Raw genomic sequence first — 20,000 nt, 5'->3', positions numbered from 1 at the left:
GAATATATCAAAAGCACAGAAAACATATTAATTTTATAGAAAATATACATATCATAAGATATATCATTATAATATATATATATATATATATATATATATATATATATATATATATATATATATATATATATATATATATATATATATATATATATATATATGTATGTATGTGGATATATGTATATATATGCATATATATGTATATATATATATATATATATATATATATATATATATATATATATATATATATATATATAAATATGTCTGTATGTATATGCCTAAAGCTTTAATGCATACTGTTCAAAGTTGTTTGTGTTCTTAATGATTCTTTTTCAAACGCTTTGGTATATTTCTTTATTTATTTTACTATTAAGAATCACGGTATTTGTTTTATGAATGTACCTCAGAAATTAACATAATATCAACCAACTCGAAATCAGCCCCTAGCAGAGAAACGTTCCCTGCAGGAGAAAACGTCTTACGGTGTATATATCTTAATTGATTGGCCAGGCGCGGCTTTATTTAGGTCAAGTTGTTTCCGTCAATATGTCAAGAGAGAGAGAGAGAGAGAGAGAGAGAGAGAGAGAGAGAACATGAAGAGTTCCGGTGATCTCCTTCCACTCAAGAAAGGAGATGCTGTTTGGAGGAGCAAAAAAAAAAAAATGGGAATGGAGGAGGAATCGTTCACGGGAGGAGAAAGGTTGAGAGAGAGGTAGGGGGTTTGAGAGAGAGGGAGGGGTGTTGAAAGTGAGGGAGGGGAGTTGAGGGGGTTGGGAGGGGGTTGAGGGGTGTTGGGAAGGGGTTGCGGTTGGTGTTGGGAGTTATGGGGGTTGGCAATGGCACTTGAACAACAATGGTCGCTGTTCATTGATTCGCATAAAATGACGAAAAACACGTCTGAGGATGAGAAGGAGAGGCGATGAGCGGGTGAGAAAAAACGGAGGAGAAAGGGGTGGGGGTTTAGGAGATATGAGATAAAAGTAAACAAGGCCGAGAATAGGGAGTAGTGATGAGGAGGTGGGAGAAAGAGTAAGACTAAAGGGGGTTTATGAAAGAAGGTGAGGGAATTGGTCAAGATTAGAAAGAGGGTATGTAGATTGAAGGCAGATTAAAAGAGAAAGGGAGGAAAAGCGGAAAAAGAATTTGCAATAAAGAAAAAAGAAATAGAGAACTATGGTAATCGAGAGTTACACTCCAGTATTATTGACCTTCGATACAATATGAAAAGTATTAATGAAAAATGCACCAAAGAAGCAATAAAAACCTAACTAAAAGAAAGAAGCACAACAAACGGACTGGAGACTATCAGTCGAAATGAAGTACAGACAACGGAGGAAAGTAATTAAAGATAAATACCGATTAAAAAAAAATAGAGTGGTCCAATTACTATCAAATCCAAACAGAAGTCGAAGGAAACACAAAAACAAATTGACAGAGTGCCAAGTCCTCGGGCGAATTTCAGCCTTGTGGCACGAAGGCAGAAGGCTTCAGATTCCTTCCCCGGCCTTTATCCCTTTTAGATGAAAATCATGTCAGGGACTAAAAAGAAGCAGAAAAAGTATAGAGAAAAGCAGTTTCAAGAAAAGGGAAATCTGTTGGTCTTTTAAATTTGGATGTCCCGAGCTGGATAGACCTCTCTACAGCCGACCGTGTAAGCACTCTTATGAGTGAGGAAAGGAATTGCAATTATATAGAGGAGGTATTGACAAGGCACATATTTTTTGATTCTTGGAAAAGAGGCAGGAAAAAAAACAACACATACCACACACACACGCACACAAATGTATGTGTATATATCTATTTATTTATATATATACATATATATGTGTATATATATATATATGTATATATATATTATATATATATATATATGTATGTGTGTGTGTGTGTGTGTGTGTGTGTGTGTGTGTGTATGTAAAGCACTGCTCATGATGAGCGCGTTGCGTGTCTGCTCGAACGAAATTTTGATTAACGTTTAAAGAAATTTTCACGAAGGCTGCTAATAAGGAATTAAATAAATAATAGAGGAGGGCCTTCTCAGTCTGTTTCGTATATAACATCGGATTTTTCTTTGACATTTTTTATGAATATATTTAGATAAAGAAACCTGCTTTATAAACCTTTTTAGAATGCTTAATAGAATATTGTCAAGCGGCATATATGCCCATGAAGAGAAGAATGCATTGCCTCCTTAATTTTGGTCTGTTCGTAAAGGACGATAGTGTGCTGCATTATTTATTTAATGTTTCAGAAGTATTGTCTACCAGTTATGTGGACGAACTAAGATATGCGCCCCTCATGTAAGTAAGATACGGTCCTTAAATTGGACAGCTGAATTACGTTTTCAGTTAGTCTTCCCAAAGTTAATTTTAAGTCATTGGTACTCGATCTCTTCTTATTTATAGCTTCGAAAACTTATGGGCAATCATAGGTTTCTCGAATGTTATGGAAATCTCGTTCCCCTCTCAGTTATTTCTTTTCGTATCCAACTTTCCGGTCCTTTTAGAGCTCGATATTTAATCATAGACGGCAGATTCTTTCTTGTATTCTCCTGATACCTCTTGTTTAATATTTTTGCTCTGATTGAAATTCTTTGTCAAGAGCCCCTTCGTAAACTCATCTCAAATTCACGAACCTTGTCTCGGATTACCACAGAACGTGAAATCCCTCATGCCTAAACTTTCTCTCCTGCTCTGAGCTCTTTTCTGAGGAATAATAACTCTTCCTTCTCTTCCTACTTCCTTCAGAACTTCATTCAGTTTTGTTTTGCTTACTTTCGTTTTCACATCTTTCTCGTTGGCTTCATTTTTTCCTGTATTCAGTTGCCTTCGTGTATTGTATCCTTCTTTATATTTTTTCCTATTTACCTGCAAAAGATTTTATATTTGCAATTTCACTGTTGGTAATTGTATCACAGTCGTCTTCTATACTTTTAATGCTTATATCATACCCTATTTACCTGCAAAAGATTTTATATTTGCAATTTCACTGTTGGTAACTCCGTATGTAATTTCTGTGGCCTTCATCATCATTCTTTCACAATAAACGAAAGACGTCCAATGAGAAATAAACGATTTTGTCACATTCCTCGCCCCATCTTTGGTGTCTTTCTCTCGCTTTGTTATCCTAGCAAACACCTTTCGGTAAAAAATACATTCTCAGAATTATCCTTCTGCCTTGACACTTTCCTCCAATTTCTGATCAAGTTTATCTTCATCGTCACATGATCTCACATAACTTTTCCAGTGGTTGATCTTGCACCTAAGTTTTTCCTGAAGGCAAATTTCCCCCATTTTTTTTTTTTTAGCCATTTATAGTCTTTTACTTTACTTCCTGCACCGCTTATTTTTTTCCATTTTGCTGTCCAACCTCACAGTCTTTATCTTGCTACCCAACCATTCCCTCTTTTCGCTGTGTTGAGCGCTGAGTGGCCGAAAGAGCCCCTATGCTTGACCTCATAGTCTAAATTGTAAGCTTCATTCATTCATACATACATCCAACGGAATGAGTATTTTCAGAAGACAAAAAAACTTTACCGCAATGACTTCCTCATTCATGTTGACGTTTTACAATGATGTATATCTTGTGTATGAAGCCTCCATAGAGTCTCATCCACTCCATGTGCCTAGGCACAAGCATCATGTATTTTCTTTCAGGGCTTTGAAGTGTGTGCATATATATATATATATATATATATATATATATATATATATATATATATATATATATATATATATATATATATATATATATATACATATATATGTGTGTATATATATATATATATACATACATACATACATACATACATACATACATACATACATATATACATCGCACGTATACCCGTAAATATGCATCCTTATATGTATGCATGTATTACATGTAAATCCTATATGTATGTATATGTGCGTGTATCACTTAATAGGAAATCATTTTAGAACAGCCCTGCTTTAAACCTTATTAAGAAACAAGGAAAATGTGGGCGTAAGGAAAAAATTCTCGCCTTAGGAAGTTTACATAGGAGGCGTTCGTTGTTAATTCCATAAAGTTAGTGTAATGTGATAAACAAGCACCTTAGCGTGTAGAGAAAGAGACGGGAAAAAAAAGATTCGTCTGCTGCGTCCCTTTGGGCCCTGGCTGCACTCACTGTTTAGCCTCGGAATTATCTCCGTTCCCAATTCCTTTCTCCTGTCTTGCTGTCTAGATTGTCTTAACTATTACATTTTAACAGTTCTACCTTTAGATGCTTGTACTTCATCTCCTTTATTTTGTGGATCTCTTTATCTTGCTGTCCGACCACATCACCTCCCCCTTTTCACCCTCTTAAGCGCTGAATGGCCTGAAGTGCCCCTTCAGTGCTTAGCTTGACACCCTCAATTTCAGATCACATAAATGTAGAAAAATGGAAAGGAGCCTTCACATGGGCTACAGCGGAGATCGAAAGCGGTTTTGAATGTCGTCTGGACATTCGTTTTCCCGTGAGGTTCAAATTAGTTTTAGACTGTAATACATATAGATATTAGGCAACCAGATAGGCACTTATTCATATATATAAAATATATATATACAGTATGTATATATATATATATATATATATATATATATATATATATATATATATATATATATATATATTATATATATATATATATATATATATATATATATATATATATATATATATATATATATATATATATATATATATATATATATAGTATATATATATATATATGTATATATATATACAGTATATATATATATATGTGTATACAGTATATATATATATATATATATATATATATATATATATATATATATATATATATATATATATATATACACACTTGCATACATACACGCACACACACACGCAACCACTAAATTACAACGGCATTTCTTGAAATCTCGGAACCTGGAGAATTGGGTTAACACATTAAAGGTCAGCGAGAAAGAAGGGTTTTTGGGTAAGAAGTAAAAGTTTTCCCGTGTAAGGAATGAAGTAAAAAGAGAACGTAATTACGAAGAGAGAGAGGGAAAGGGAATATTAGAAATGATTTTCGTATTTAGTAATTGGTAAAATATTTGATAATTGATCATAACAGAGATAATGGGATGAGAGAGAGAGAGAGAGAGAGAGAGAGAGAGAGAGAGAGAGAGAGAGAGAGAGAATCAGCTGATTAATTTTCAACACCAAATGTATTGAGTATGTTGCATGCAATTAAGAGATCTCTGTTGTGTTGTGCCAGTCCGGAGGTCCACAACAGTCCTCCTAATTCCTTTTACACCTAACCACTCTTGCGGAAAGCTCTAAGGCAATAGTTGTGCTGGCACAAACCAGCTGTATTATGGTGAGTCTCTCTCTCTCTCTCTCTCTCTCTCTCTCTCTCTCTCTCTCTCTCTCTCTCTCATATGCATACACACATACATACATACATACATACATACATACATATACATATATATATATATATATATATATATATATATATATATATATATATATATATATATATATATATATATATATATAATATATATATATATATATATATATATATATATATATATATTTAAATAAATATTTAAATAAATAAATATCATGTGCACTTTTTCGTAGTATAATCTGTTTTACATGCTATTTCTGTATAAAATTTGTATTAATGAATTACGTTATAGCTATCAATATCCACACCACGAATGACCCTGGAAAATTAATTCGGAGGGATTCGTGTCCTTTTGTCCGGATAATAATAATGTCAAAGTAAACAGAGGATAGACTGAGACCAAGAATTACATTGTAAAGAAGAGAGAAAGATTGAGACGAATATATGGTCAGGCGAAAGGGATGCTGTGTGTGTGTGTGTGTATATGTATATACATTATATATATATATATATATATATGTGTGTGTGTGTGTATGTGTGTGTATACACATATACAAACACACACACACACACACACACACACACACACACACACATATATATATATATATATATATATATATATATATATATATATATATATATATATATATATATATATATATGTATGTGTGTGTGTAAATTTATATGCATGTGTGTATGTTTGTGTGGGCTCAAGACAGTAGTTATTTATGTATGGGCATATTTGGCCCTTTGGCTTATGCATACATATGTGTTGAAATCATTTCCTGAATGTTTCAAAACATTGTTCGAAATGTACGACTGATTGAACATCTTGATCTGCGATATCGATTTATATTTTATATAGAGAGGAAAATACTGAAGCCGAATTGAGGACAAGAGGGAAAGAATGAAAAGTAAAAAAAAAATAAACGGCATTGTAAGCTGGGATCCAGTGAGTCACTTCGAAGAATCTTCATTCCTGGATAAGGCGCACAAGGCAAGGCATACTGATGTGTAAAAGTCTATTGCTCCAATACGGGAACTTTTCTTTGAACCGACAGTTATATTTTACTTTAATATCTTATGGAGGTTGTCCCAATTTTTTAGTGAGTAATTTTATCTGAGAGTAAGGGAAACTGAAGCTGTATATTTATTAAGAATCAGGATCCAGTCGGTTTCGATTTCCCGAAAATAATGTGAGAAAGGGGGTATTATAAAGTGTTGGCATTTGCAGCCGTGAGAAATTTCATGGGCTAACGACTACATACCATCTTTTCCCAGGAAGTGAGAGACAAGCCACTTGTTATATACTCGTAGATTAATTGAAGAAAAAACTGCTTTTTAATAAATATATTAACACGTCCTTTATTATTTTCGGTTTTAATTTACAAAATCTTTCTTTAGCACTGTGTGGTGTTCAACTCTCGGGTTTTTAAATTTGTCACTAAACACTCTGTTCTTGTTTTATTGTCTATTCTCTTGTACTGTTTGATCTTAGAAGGTAGTCTCATTTTTGTCAGTCTGCTGGGCCTATTCCAAATACCTTTATAGCCTCATAGCTAAAAATATTATTAAGTATGTTAATCCAACTCACTCGTTTTAAATTTATATCCCTCCATCTTTACCAGTTCTCCGTTCTTCCATTCTAACCTTATAGCCTTCTTATTCCCAGTACGTAAGCAAAAATCCTCGGAACTCCGAGGATTTTTCGTGATCCGAAACCTCTCAGGTGAATTGTGCAAAGTTAGGAAAGCCATATCACCTTTCTTGTCCGAATCAAGGTGCGCCCCGCCGTGACATGTAGTGAAATGCGGCGGAAAATAACATTATGGTTTGCACGTTGCATTGCATTCTTAGGATGAAGCTTTTATTTAATTTTTTTTTTTATAGTTTAAGACGTGACAAGACTGTATTGTTATTTTTGCTTATCTTTTCTGTTTGGTAGAATTTATATACATGCATTATATATATGTATACACACACATATAAATACTGTATATATATATAGATATATATGTATGTATGTATGTATGTATGTATGTATGTATGTATGTATGTATGTATATGGGAAGTGCCATGACTGCAAGTCAGCGAAGGCATTCTTTTAAGGAATACATATATACGTACATACATGCATACGTACATACATACATATACCAGCACACTTATATACATTTACATAAATAAAATATATATATATATATATATATATATATATATATATATATATATATATATATACATATACATAATGCATGTATATCTATATAAATAAAGGTGTGCTCGTATACGTACGCATGTATTGCTCACCTATTCAATTACAAGAATGGCTTCGCTTCGCGTGCAGTCACAGCATTCCCCATAACTTTCATTCAGTAAAATAGAAGAAATCCACTCGGCGTACCAGTTAGGGTTATGAATTTCCGTGTGCCGGAGTTCCAGCGACGTTCCATGCTGTTTGTCACGGAAGTTTTTGAAGAGACGGCTGGAATGCAAGGAATAACAGGCATTCCAAGTCGGACAACCCGGAGGACAAGGCTCCTCCTGTTTAACTTGGAATCTCTTTAGTTCGAGTCTCCAGTTTGCAGAACAATTTCCATATATAGTTTATGTCTGTCCCAAACAGTATTTTTTGTCTCTTATTCTATTTTTTTTGTTTTTTTCTGTATCGACTGTGGTTATTTATTTTATGGGTTCTTGGCGCTTATTTTATGGCAAAGTTCTCTTTTTATATATATATATATATATATATATATATATATATATATATATATATATATATATATATATATATATATATATTATAGATATATTATATATATATATATATATATATATATATATATATATATATATATATATATATATATATATATATATATATATATGTGTGTGTGTGTGTGTATATATCTATATATATTTGTATATATAATGTATATACATACATACATACATACATTATATATATATATACACATCCTGGTGGATTTCTTCTCGTGTTAATATTTTTAGATTTCTCTCCCTGTTCCGTTTTCATATGAAAAGTTCTTTTCTTGTGGCCTTTTCTTTGTGAGCTTTTCTTCTTTGATTCATTTTTATATTAAGTTTTCTCATTATCTTTTTATCCTCCTAAAGATTTCTCATTCATTTTCTTTTGAAGAGTTCTCCTGTTCATTTTAATATGAAAAGTTCTTTCATCTTTGCCATTTTCAAGACCCCTTTTATTGTTCATTTGCTTTTATAGAGTTCCCTGATTCTGTGTCTTAACATGTGTTCTCTTTACAATGTCTTCATGAAAATTACTTCTCTCCTTTATTTCCTCATAGCCATTTCTTGATACATCAGTTTCTGTGTGAAATTTTGTTATTGTATCCTACATCTTATATAAATTTCATCCTATGAATTTTTCTTGTGAAAGTATTCTACTCGGTGAAATTTCTCGATTTATTTATTTCCATATTGAAAGCCTTTTCCGAGAATTTCTTTATTACATGGTTCACATGGGAATGATGCTTCTGTGATATTTCTTCCGTATTTGTTTCTAACAAACATTGCTCCAATCATCTACGAAAATTACTATTTTTGCACTATTCCGTATGAAAATATCTTCTGTATGGAATTTTCAAGTAAATATTTCTTCCTTGAAGTATCCCGGTTTATTTCCTTCACTTTGATAACCTCATCTGCTATCTGGTACTTCACCTGTGCATTTTTGATCAATTATCTACGAAGATTGCTATTTTTACACTATTCCAAATGTAAATATCGTCTGAATTCAGTTTCCATGTTAATATTTCTTCCTGGAAGTGTCTCACTTGATTTCCTCCACCATGATAACCTCATCTGCTATCTAATACTTCACTACACATTTTTGATGAATGCTTCCTGCTCTATCCGTTCCTCCATGAATATCTATCCTCTGTTTACTCGTGAAGAGAACGGTATTCACTGGATGAACCTCAGGCCCGAAAATTTTGACACATGTTTCGTTCATGTTATGTTCGATATTGCTGTTGGCTCTCTCTCCATTTGCCTGGCCTTCTCCTACAGATGTTTTTTCTAGCTTAAGTTTTATCTCTTTTATGTTTTTCTAATTTTTACGTGCACTTTCTGTGCAGTTACTCATATTGTTTGATTATTCTTTTACATCGATGATATTCTCCTATTCAAATGACTTTGCTTGATAGTTATTTTATTCGATGGCATTGCAAAGTTAGTGTAGTTTTGCCAGTTTTAAAAATCCGTGGCTTTGGTTTACATAATGATGTTATACTTAATCCAATAATATATTTCATCGTTCGTAGTAGAAATTTATGAAACATTTATATATATATATATATATATATATATATATATATATATATATATATATATATATATATATATATATATATATATATATATATATTATATATATATATATATATATATATATATGTGCGTGCGTAGAGCATTCTATAAATTATCTTTTTTCAAATAATTTTCTTGATCGGATAATAATTCAGGGAGATTCGTGTCTGATTTTTTTTATAGTAGATGATAGGACAGCCTGTCATTTGCATGTTTTGAAAGAAAAGTAACGAAGACTTTTCTCTAAACAAAAATGGTTAATAGACATGCGGAAAATTCATATTTTAGTTCTTATGCAGATGTAATAATCAGTGTGATTTCTATTACCTCTTTGTTTAGTCTATATTTTGTTTGTCTAGACATGAGTCGTGGTTGAATCAGTGTTGTAAACAAGGCTTCCCTGAGCAAATTGGCAATGGTATATGATACAACTTTTACTGTAACATATTTTATAACGAAGTTTCCCTCTGTAATGTTAATGATAACCCTTGATGTTGGAATGTGTTCTGTTAACGAGATTTAACTGAATATTACCATTTCATTCACTCCCTATGGACTTTTGTCATTCTTGTGTTATTCCTGCCTTCTTATGATTTGATTTCGAATAATGTTCGTAGAGAATTGTTATGTATATTAAAATAACCAAGCAGATATGAACAAATGAATATAGTCAGTAGTATTAGAAAATATGATGTCTGTTTCTCTTCAATTTTTTTTAAATAGGCAGCGGAGAGCTATGAGATAGATGTGATAGTAGCCATTATGAAAAAGAGGTTAAATTACAAATGGGCTATATGAATAGTAGGCCTTCCTCGTGTAGAGAATTGGGTACCAGTAAACAGGACATGAAAAACTAATCATGATGAAGAGGTCATCCAGAATGACCTAAATAGAGAAAGTAAAAGACAGGCCACAAAGAAAACGGGTTATGTAAAAATGACGGATAGGACAGACAAAAGAAAAATAAGACAAACTTTTGTCTACGAGAATATGGTTCAATTTTACATAATAGCTGGGAGACGAAAGAGAGCTTCCAATTATAAGTGGAATTAAAAAAGGGATGTAACATCATGAATAATCGAGTATGTGAGGAGAAACTTGCGAGAAGGACAGACCGAAAAAAAAGGAAAAGGTTTACCCTCTTGGTTGTGTAAATGAGAACTTAGGAGAGGGACAGACATATAAAATAGAAGAGGAAAAGGGTTCACCATCTCGAAACTCGTTTGGTATTACCTCCAGGTTCGAAGGAGGCGCGAGAGACCTAAATAAATGTGGTAGTGAAATAGATCGGGGGATCCCCGTAGACTTTCAAGCCTTGACGCCCTTGAGAGTCAGGATATGAGAAGTGTCAGCTTGGGTGACCGTCCGCTTTTAGAAGGGGACGAGGAGGCTGGTGGCATCGTTCTCTCTCTCTCTCTCTCTCTCTCTCTCTCTCTCTCTCTCTCTCTCTAGGGGAATAGGAGGAAATTGAAAGGAAGGGGCTTTGTGGGGTGCTAGAAATGGAAAAGAAACTGTGTGGAGGTTTGGAAAGGAAATGCCGTTGATTGTTAGGACGAGGCGAGAACAAGGGGGAGAAAATTCGGTGATCTTAACTCATGGAAAAAGGTGCGGCCTAGATATGTGCGTTTTATATTGTAGTGTTAGGATGTTCGTATATATATATATATATATATATATATATATATATATATATATATATATATATATATATATATATATATATATATATATATATATATACATATATATATAATATATATATATATATATATATATATATATATATATATATATATATATATATATATATATATTATCATTATCACGAGAAGTAGTAAGGAACTGTAAATAACAGTTGCTATGAGGACAAGGAATAATGAAAACTTTATGGTGAAAAATAGTGCCAGTGAAAAACAACAAAAACAATAGTAGTTGTAACAACAGTTTATATTTGAATGTTGGTAATAACATCACCCTGTTTCAAAAGGCATACGGAAGCACAAACACTACAGGTGATTTGGAGAATAATCAGCGATATGTAAATAAAAACTGCAGTTTAACATTACCACTGTATTCAGTATGAATGAAAGTATTTCGATTATTGGATAATATGTACCCAATGAATTATATATAACCTGTTATATATAATTCATTGCAATGTGGTATATAAAAGGTTCCTCTAAAAATATTCAAACACAAACATTCCAATGTGGGTCCCGACCCTAAGGATCCAGATATCTAGGCAACAGCAAATTTAATCAAGGGGTAAAATTCCCTTGGACTATCTGAATTGCACAGGTTAAAAGATCAGTAAATGCATATTACATTTTCTTCCGTGAAATAAGTTCTCCAGTGTCCTATTTTTTCCATTCCCTATTTAGATAACTCTGTGAATGACCTATCTCCACCTCTTTTCCTCGTAGTCGGTTTTTCATGTCCTATATATATATGTACTGGTGGCCAATTCTCTATACCAAGTGCTATTCATGTGACCCATTTGCAACATGACTTCGTTTTCCTTTTAGTTACTTTTTTCTGTTGCGCATAGTTACTTTTATACTTAGAAAGATAATGGACGGTCTTTGAAACAACCTCCTCATAGTTACTTTTATACCAAGAAAGCCAATAAACAGTCATTGAAATAACCTCCTCATAGTTATTTTTATGTTAAAGAAGTCAACTGAAAATCTTTGAAACAACCTTTTCATAGTTACTTTAATACCAAGAAAACCAATGAATGGTCTTTGAAAAAACCTCCTCATAGTCACTTTTACCTTTATATTAAGAAAGTCAGTGAGCGGTCTTTGAAGCAACTTCCTCATAGTTACTTTATATCGAGAAACGCAATGAATGTTCTTTGAGACAGCATCCTCATAGTTACTTTTACACCAAGAAAGCCAATGATCAGTCTTTGAAACAACCTCCTCATAGTTATTTTTATATTAAGAAAGTCAGCGGAAAAATCTTTGAAACAACCTTCTCATAGTTATTTTTTATATTAAGAAAGCCAATGGACGGTCTTTGAAACAACTTCCTCATAGTTACTTTAATATCAAGAATTCAGTGAACAGTCTTTGAAACAACATCCTCATCGTTATTTTTATATTAAGAAAGTCAATGACTGGTCTTTGAAACAACCTCTTCATATTTACTTTTTTTACCAAGAAAGTCAATGAACGGTCTTTGAAACAACCTCCTCATAGTTATTTTTATATTAAGAAAGTCAGTGAACGGTCTTTGAAACGAGTTCGGGTCGTTTCGGCCGTAAGACATTTAGGCCGCAAGCACGTTTACGTGCAAAATGGGCGCCGTGTTTAGTACCAGCCCCTTGGGGATGTACGCAAAACATAAAATAATAACGGTAAATACCATAAACATAACGATAAATATCATAAACATAACGTCTTACATTGTTTTGGATGTTACGGCCAAAGTGACTTACGGCCGAAACAACCAGGACCGTTTGAAACAACGTCCTCATAGTTATTTTTATATTAAGAAAGTCAGTGAACGGTCTTTGAAAAACCTCCTCATAGTTATTTTTATATTAAGAAAGTCAGTGAAAAAAAAACCTCCTCATAGTTATTTTTATATTAAGAAAGTCAGTGAACGGTCTTTTGAAAAACCTCCTCATAGTTATTTTTATATTAAGAAAGTCAGTGAACGGTCTTTGAAAAACCTCATAGTTATTTTTATATTAAGAAAGTCAGTGAACGGTCTTTGAAAAACCTCCTCATAGTTATTTTTATATTAAGAAAGTCAGTGAACGGTCTTTGAAACAACCTCCTCATAGTTGCTTTTATATTAAGAAAGTCAGTGAACGGTCTTTGAAAAAACCTCCTCATAGTTATTTTTATATTAAGAAAGTCAGTGAACGGTCTTTGAAAAAACCTCCTCATAGTTATTTTTATATTAAGAAAGTCAGTGAACGGTCTTTGAAAAACCTCCTCATAGTTATTTTTATATTAAGAAAATCAGTGAAAGATCATTTAAACAACCTCATAGTTACTTTTATATTAAAGTCAGTGAACGGTCTTTGAAACAAACTCCTCATAGTTAGTTTTATATTAAGAAAGTCAGTGAAAGGTCTTTGTAACAACCTCCTCATAGTTACTTTTATATCGAGAAAGCCAACGAACGGTCTTTGAAACAACCTCATCCTATCATGGGCGTTTCTCGTCAGCGAATGAGGGCTCTTTTCTCTCATACCTTTTTTTTTTTTTTTTTTTTTTGTATTTGTGCGTTGATTCTCACCTTGGAACTTCTTGGTAGGAAAAGAGAAGAATCCGAAAAATGTTATGCTTCTTCTGGAAACCGTATTCAGTTTTGGGTAATGTTTCATTAGATATGAAATTATTACTGTCTCTGTTGCTTACTACTGATTGTACTAGCAGAAGTTTTATATTTCTTTAATGTGTCCTATAGCTTAGATATCTTATATACGCACACTTATGTGCTTCTTCATCACACACATTATATATATACATATATATATATATATATATATATATATATATATATATATATATATATATATATATATATATATATATATATATATATATAATGTGTGTGAATGTATTAATGTTAAAGTCCTCCTGGGCCTCTGTAGGCTCATAGGGCAGGCTCTGATCTCCTGTTTCTTAGGCCGACAGCCAGTGGGGACAGGTCCCAATGCCTATGCCTATGACACGTGGCCAGTGTGTCTAGACCACTAGACTCCCACTGTTTAATCCCTATATATATATATATATATATATATATATATATATATATATATATATATATATATATATATATATATAAACATAATGAACAAAATCAAAGAAATATAGCATTTTCTTATTTGTGTCTGTTATGTGGGCAGTATCCATATAAGGATCATTCCATTTATAGGAATCTTTATAGGAATGTTCATAGGAATGATTTTTAGTCACTTTGTTTGAGGTTCTTGCCTAATATAAGAAATGGAGTTCACTTTACGTTATTTGAAATAGTAATTTTTATTGTGTCATTGATAGCAACAATTAATCCATGCACCCAGTAGATTAGAAATGTGCTCCATATTCTTTCTTGGTTGTGTAAATACGTTATCGATTATTTTTGCGATGAGATATTTTTCATGTTATCTTCGTTACTATATTATTATTATTATTATTATTATTATTATTATTATTATTAGTAGTAGTAGTAGTAGTAGTAGTAGTAGTAGTAGTAGTAGTAGTAGTAGTAGTAGTAGTAGTAGTGAATCTTATTACGATTATTTCTGTTAGAGTTTGTGTTGGTATTGTTATTATTTAAATAATGCCTATATACAATTTTTTCGTATTTACTGGTGACTAATGCCTGCAATTAGTCAGTGTCATGTTATCAGCACTAGCAGCAGTAATAGTAGTAGATGTTGATGTTTTAATAATGATTTCTTTTTCTACTGTCTGTATAACATGTTATGTTTAGTTAGTGACTAATTGTGAATTTTTTCCCTTAAAGCAAGTTCATGAAATGTAACATTCTTCTCTGTTGAAAGATTTTTCTGTGAATTCAAACAAATTCAATTGGTAATGAAACTGGAAATCAGTGACAATACTTATGTGCCATTCATCACTTATAAATAGATAGATAGATACAAAAATTTGGTAGTCAGTGTGATATACAATATGACAATGTGCTTTATATATGTGTGATTTTGGATGTGCTTCTGAAATGTCTGTATGTACTTATACAGGCAGCCGTGTGTTTGCATGCGCCACCTTATCAATATATATTATTACTTATTCGTACACAGAGACGTATAGGCACCTATACTTTGACCATGTCTCTATTAGCTTTCTTGTATGTTATTTTATCCTGTTATTTACCTTCCTTTGGTTTCATGTATTAACTTATGGCATCATTCTTATGACGATGATTTTATGGCCATGTTTGTTTACTTTTTTTCCCTGTATTTTTGTTTTTATTTAAAGGAAACAGTAGACATTTCGGTTTTTTGTGATATTTCAATATATTTTTCATGTTTTTTACAGCTTTTTGGTAGAGAGATAATCAGATATAGGGAGATAGGCGATGGCGTAAGTAACATAAGCAAACGATAATTTTCAAGTAAAGTGTTGTAAGTAGATTTACAGTAGAATATTAGGGTAAAATACTTCATAAGTAAAAGTATGAATCTTCAGACTTTTTACAAGTACAAGCTTACTTAGAATCTCCAGTCATGCCTTAAGAAGTAAACAGTATTTAAGCTACTATGGAGAGATGGTTTATTCCTGACTGTAGAATTGCTATAGGTTATTGGTATTAATGTTGGGCATTGAAGCCATCATTAGTAGAAATACTCTGGTATCTGTTGAGATTGTATTTCGTGTAGTTGGACTTATCTTAAGTTTTAGCTAGACCGTGTATAATGTACTGAAATTTATCACTTAATTTGAATATGATACAACTAGCTTATTTATGCAAGTGTATGCAAGCCTCCTTAAAAGTATCATTCATTCGATTTGATAAGGGGCTTCATCAAAGTAACATGCTTTTTATGTATGAAATTTTATGAATATGCATTTCTTGCTTTCAGGAGAAAATTTGCTATTAGAATGGAATGTATAGTTATATTTTAATCAGTTGTAAAATTCTCAACGTGAAACTGCAGTCGTACCATTAAGGCGTTATATTTTGATTTTCGTTCATCATTACAATGAAATAGTATGGGACTGGTAGTGGACTATGAAATTTACATCCATTTGTTTGAAATGAAAGTATTTATTGGTGCTCCATTAAATGTGTCTATTTATGCGCAACATAAAAGAAATATCAAATATTATTTTCTCCTTTAAAACCAACAGCCTAATGTTATTTCTTATTTCTTTGTCTTTGGAAGGTCTTTATAAGATATCGAGCTGTAAGTGGAGTATGGAATGTAACTTTTGCCTATCTTTTTTATAAAGAATCCTGTGAATGTGATAAAGTAAAGTTGTGCTATAATAGTTTTTGGTAAATTTAAGTGTACCTGCATGATGTAAATTTATTCTGCCAGATACTTGAATAATCAATTCTAGTAATTTACCCGCGAAATGTACAATTGTTAGTAAATGATAGCGTCCGAATTTATCCATCAAAGGTACAGACATGTTTCAGTCAGGTACATCCAGGGACAAAAGTAAGTGAAATTCATAATTCAATATTGGGATTCATTAAATGACTTAAGAAAAGATTTCTACCACCATCGTCAGCCCAAAAATTCATCAGAATCGTCTGCTTATTTGTTCATTTATTTATTTTTTCCTTATGCTCTCATGAGGTATAAGTAGCTGTCATGACTTTTCACGTGTGGGCTCACTACCCCTCAGATATAATTCAAAGAGAGCAGCATAGCTGTGAATGAACCGGTCTAAGTTTACCGATATGTACCCACATGAACCTTAGACTCGTATCGATTCACGACGTTTGCGCCACCTTGGCTCTTATCAAGTTTTTATAATACCTGTTTTTCACGTGGGTAGCACTGCTATTCGTCATGGGCTGCAGGTATGTCAGTATGATTTAATGATTTCAACGTATGTTTAGTTATGCAGGATTCAAGAATGTGGTTTAATCATTTTAACGTGTGTTTAGAAATGCAGGATTTAAGATTGTGATTTAATAATTTCAAAGTATGTTAAGTAATGCAGGATTCAGGAATAAGATTTAAACATTTCAACGTATTATTAGTAATGCTGGATTCAAGAATGTGATTTAATCATTGCAACATATGTTTAGTAATGTAGGATTTAGGAATATGCTTTACCAGTTTAAACGCAGGTTTAATAATACATTGTTCAGGAATGTGATTTAATCATTTCAACTATATGGAGTAATGCAGGATTCAAGAATGTGATTTGATAATTTTAAAATATGTTCAGTAACGCAAGAATTAGGGTATGTTAATAATTTTTATTTGTTAATGATGCACGTTTAGATTTATCCATACTTGGGAGCTAGTATTCTTCAGACTCTCAACAGTTTGAGAGAGAGAGAGAGAGAGAGAGAGAGAGAGAGAGAGAGAGAGAGAGAGAGAGAGAGATGGTAGTAGGTATTGGGAGATTGTTGTTGTAGCATGATTGCATTATTCTAAATATCGTCTTATGTTTTGAAAGTCTAGGTTAAAAAAGAGTATACCTTAGTTTTACCAGACCACTGGCGAATTCCCTGAATAGGAGGATATTCCTAAAACTTTGGAAAGAATGACGAGAGAGAGAGAGAGAGAGAGAGAGAGAGAGAGAGAGAGAGTGATGCAGTAGTGTTATTGATTCTCATAAGACTATTTGCCTTCTATTTTTCTTTTTCCTTTTTTTCATTGAATATCTCGTCTGGACCGATCTCCCCGTTCTCAGCAATATTAATTTACTGTCAGTTATCTTTGTTTTTCTTCTTTCTTGTGGATCTGTATCCTTTTTAAATATGATAAGTGGTCGAAATAAAACATCATGTGGTCAATTTAATTTACTAAAGCAATCTTACTTCACATTCACTGTAAGAATTAATGGAAATAGTAAAAGTTTCTTCACAGACTTGACTATTTTTAGTCATTTTCTGAGTGCAGCAAAGCGGTCTTCACTATATTTTATGAACGTTTGTTTTATTTATATGTTAATTTTCCTTTTAATTCAAGCGGCGTGATATTCTTTTGATTGTTAGATAGAATCAAGAAGGAAAACATGAACATTTTCTGCTTGCATTTTCTGCTACAGAGAATTTCCTATTATCCGTTATTTACAAAAGTCTAATGGAAACACAAAGAGTTTTACAAGTGGAAAGAAAAGTGCTTACGCACCCAGTACGTTTGAGCGATTTTTCCCTTGGAAATCTTTACGCGTATTACGGAAATCTTTACTTCTGCGCCTAAAGAAGGCTTAGATTCTTTGATCTCCGACTTTCCATTTTGTATGAATGGCTTTCCAAAGATTACAATTGTTTTTTTTTTATGCAAATGTGAAGCGTCTGAAAAAGCTTTGCTTCGCGTTTCTGGGACGGAGAAAAATAATAGACTGCGGAAAGGAAAGAAAGTATTTTTTTTTTATTCGTTTTGCTTATTGTGCCCTCTGCGAACTTTGATTGTTTCTCTCTTTGAAGGAGAAATTTAGTCACCATTGTTGTTCTAGTGCCTGTGTGTCAGGGACTCTGGGAATTTGGTTGAAAGAGGCTTTAATGCGGATAACCGCGACAATTTTGACGTAATGATCAGCCAATGGGATACAGTCCGTTTATCTCTTTAAATGACAATTCAACCAATCGGGAGTCAGTCAGTTTATCTCTTTACATAACAGTTCAGTTAATCAAAAGACAGTTCGTTTATCTTTTTAAAGGACAACCCATACAATCGGGAGGTGGTTCCTTTAACTCTTTAAATGACAATTCAACCAATCGGAGGACAGTCCGTTCATCTCCTTAAATGACAATTCAACCAAGCGGAAAACAGCCCGTTTATCTCTTTAAAAGACAATCCAGTCAATTGGAAAACAGTTCGTTTAACTCTTTAAATGACAGTTTAACCAATCAGAAGACAGCCCGTTTATCTCTTTGAAAGACAGTTCAACCAAGCGGAAACAGCCCGTTTATCTCTTTAAATGACAGTTTAACCAATCGGAAGACAGCCCGTTTATCTCTTTGAAAGACAATTTAACCAAGCGGAAACAGCCCGTTTATCTCTTTAAATGACAATTTAACCAATCGGAAGACAGTCCGTTCATCTCCTTAAATGACAATTCAACCAGGCGGAAAACCAACCCATTTATCTTTTTAAATGAAAATCCAAACAACTGGAAAACAGTTTGTTTAACTCTTAAAATACCAATTCAACCAGTCGGAAAAATAGTCCGTTTATATCTTTAAATGATAATTTAACCAGTCGGAAGACAGTCCTTTTACCTCTTTAAATGACAGTTTAACTGGTATTGTCCCTGTCTCTTGACTTATGAGGAGCCATTAGTATGATTGTTCGCACCTTAGTATTCATGTTGACAAATAGCTATTGAATTGATAAATAAATAAATCCCCTAACAGAATGTGATCCTGTATCATAATTTTCTGCTCTGGCAGATACTTCGTTTAGGAGCTTTGCTGTTTGTCGATTGGGAAGTCTAGGTTTCGAGGGCAATTTATATTTTTGTTATTCATTTGTCTTACAGTTTTGTAGCGGTTCATGATATTTTTGAACTTATCTACTGAGGTGATAGTATAGGCAAACCTTCCTAGCGTTGCCTAAATTAAGGGAATCTTATTTAA

The 20,000-nt window shown here is 32.7% G+C and overlaps 1 protein-coding gene across 16 annotated transcripts in view; it reads left to right on the top strand.

Annotated features, from left to right (window-relative positions):
• Positions 1-20,000, top strand: part of alpha-Catr (alpha-catenin related) — a 771,880-nt gene that overhangs the window by 356,963 nt on the left and 394,917 nt on the right. For 13 of the 16 annotated variants that reach the window (XR_010849226.1, XM_067081097.1, XM_067081080.1 and 10 more), the window contains exon 2: positions 15,770-15,814. The exons of the other annotated variants lie outside the window; for them this stretch is intronic. Coding sequence is in view for 12 of the 13 variants with exons in the window: in XM_067081097.1 (XP_066937198.1) it covers positions 15,770-15,814 (45 nt within the window). In the remaining variant the exon portion in view is untranslated. The remainder of the gene's footprint in view (positions 1-15,769; positions 15,815-20,000) is intronic. 16 annotated transcript variants of the gene reach the window in all.

The sequence above is a fragment of the Macrobrachium rosenbergii genome, chromosome 3, assembly GCF_040412425.1.
Source record: "Macrobrachium rosenbergii isolate ZJJX-2024 chromosome 3, ASM4041242v1, whole genome shotgun sequence".
In the NCBI taxonomy this organism is placed as follows: domain Eukaryota; kingdom Metazoa; phylum Arthropoda; class Malacostraca; order Decapoda; family Palaemonidae; genus Macrobrachium; species Macrobrachium rosenbergii.
Note: the sequence above shows the minus strand (reverse complement) of the source record. Positions and strands in the feature narration are given on the sequence as shown.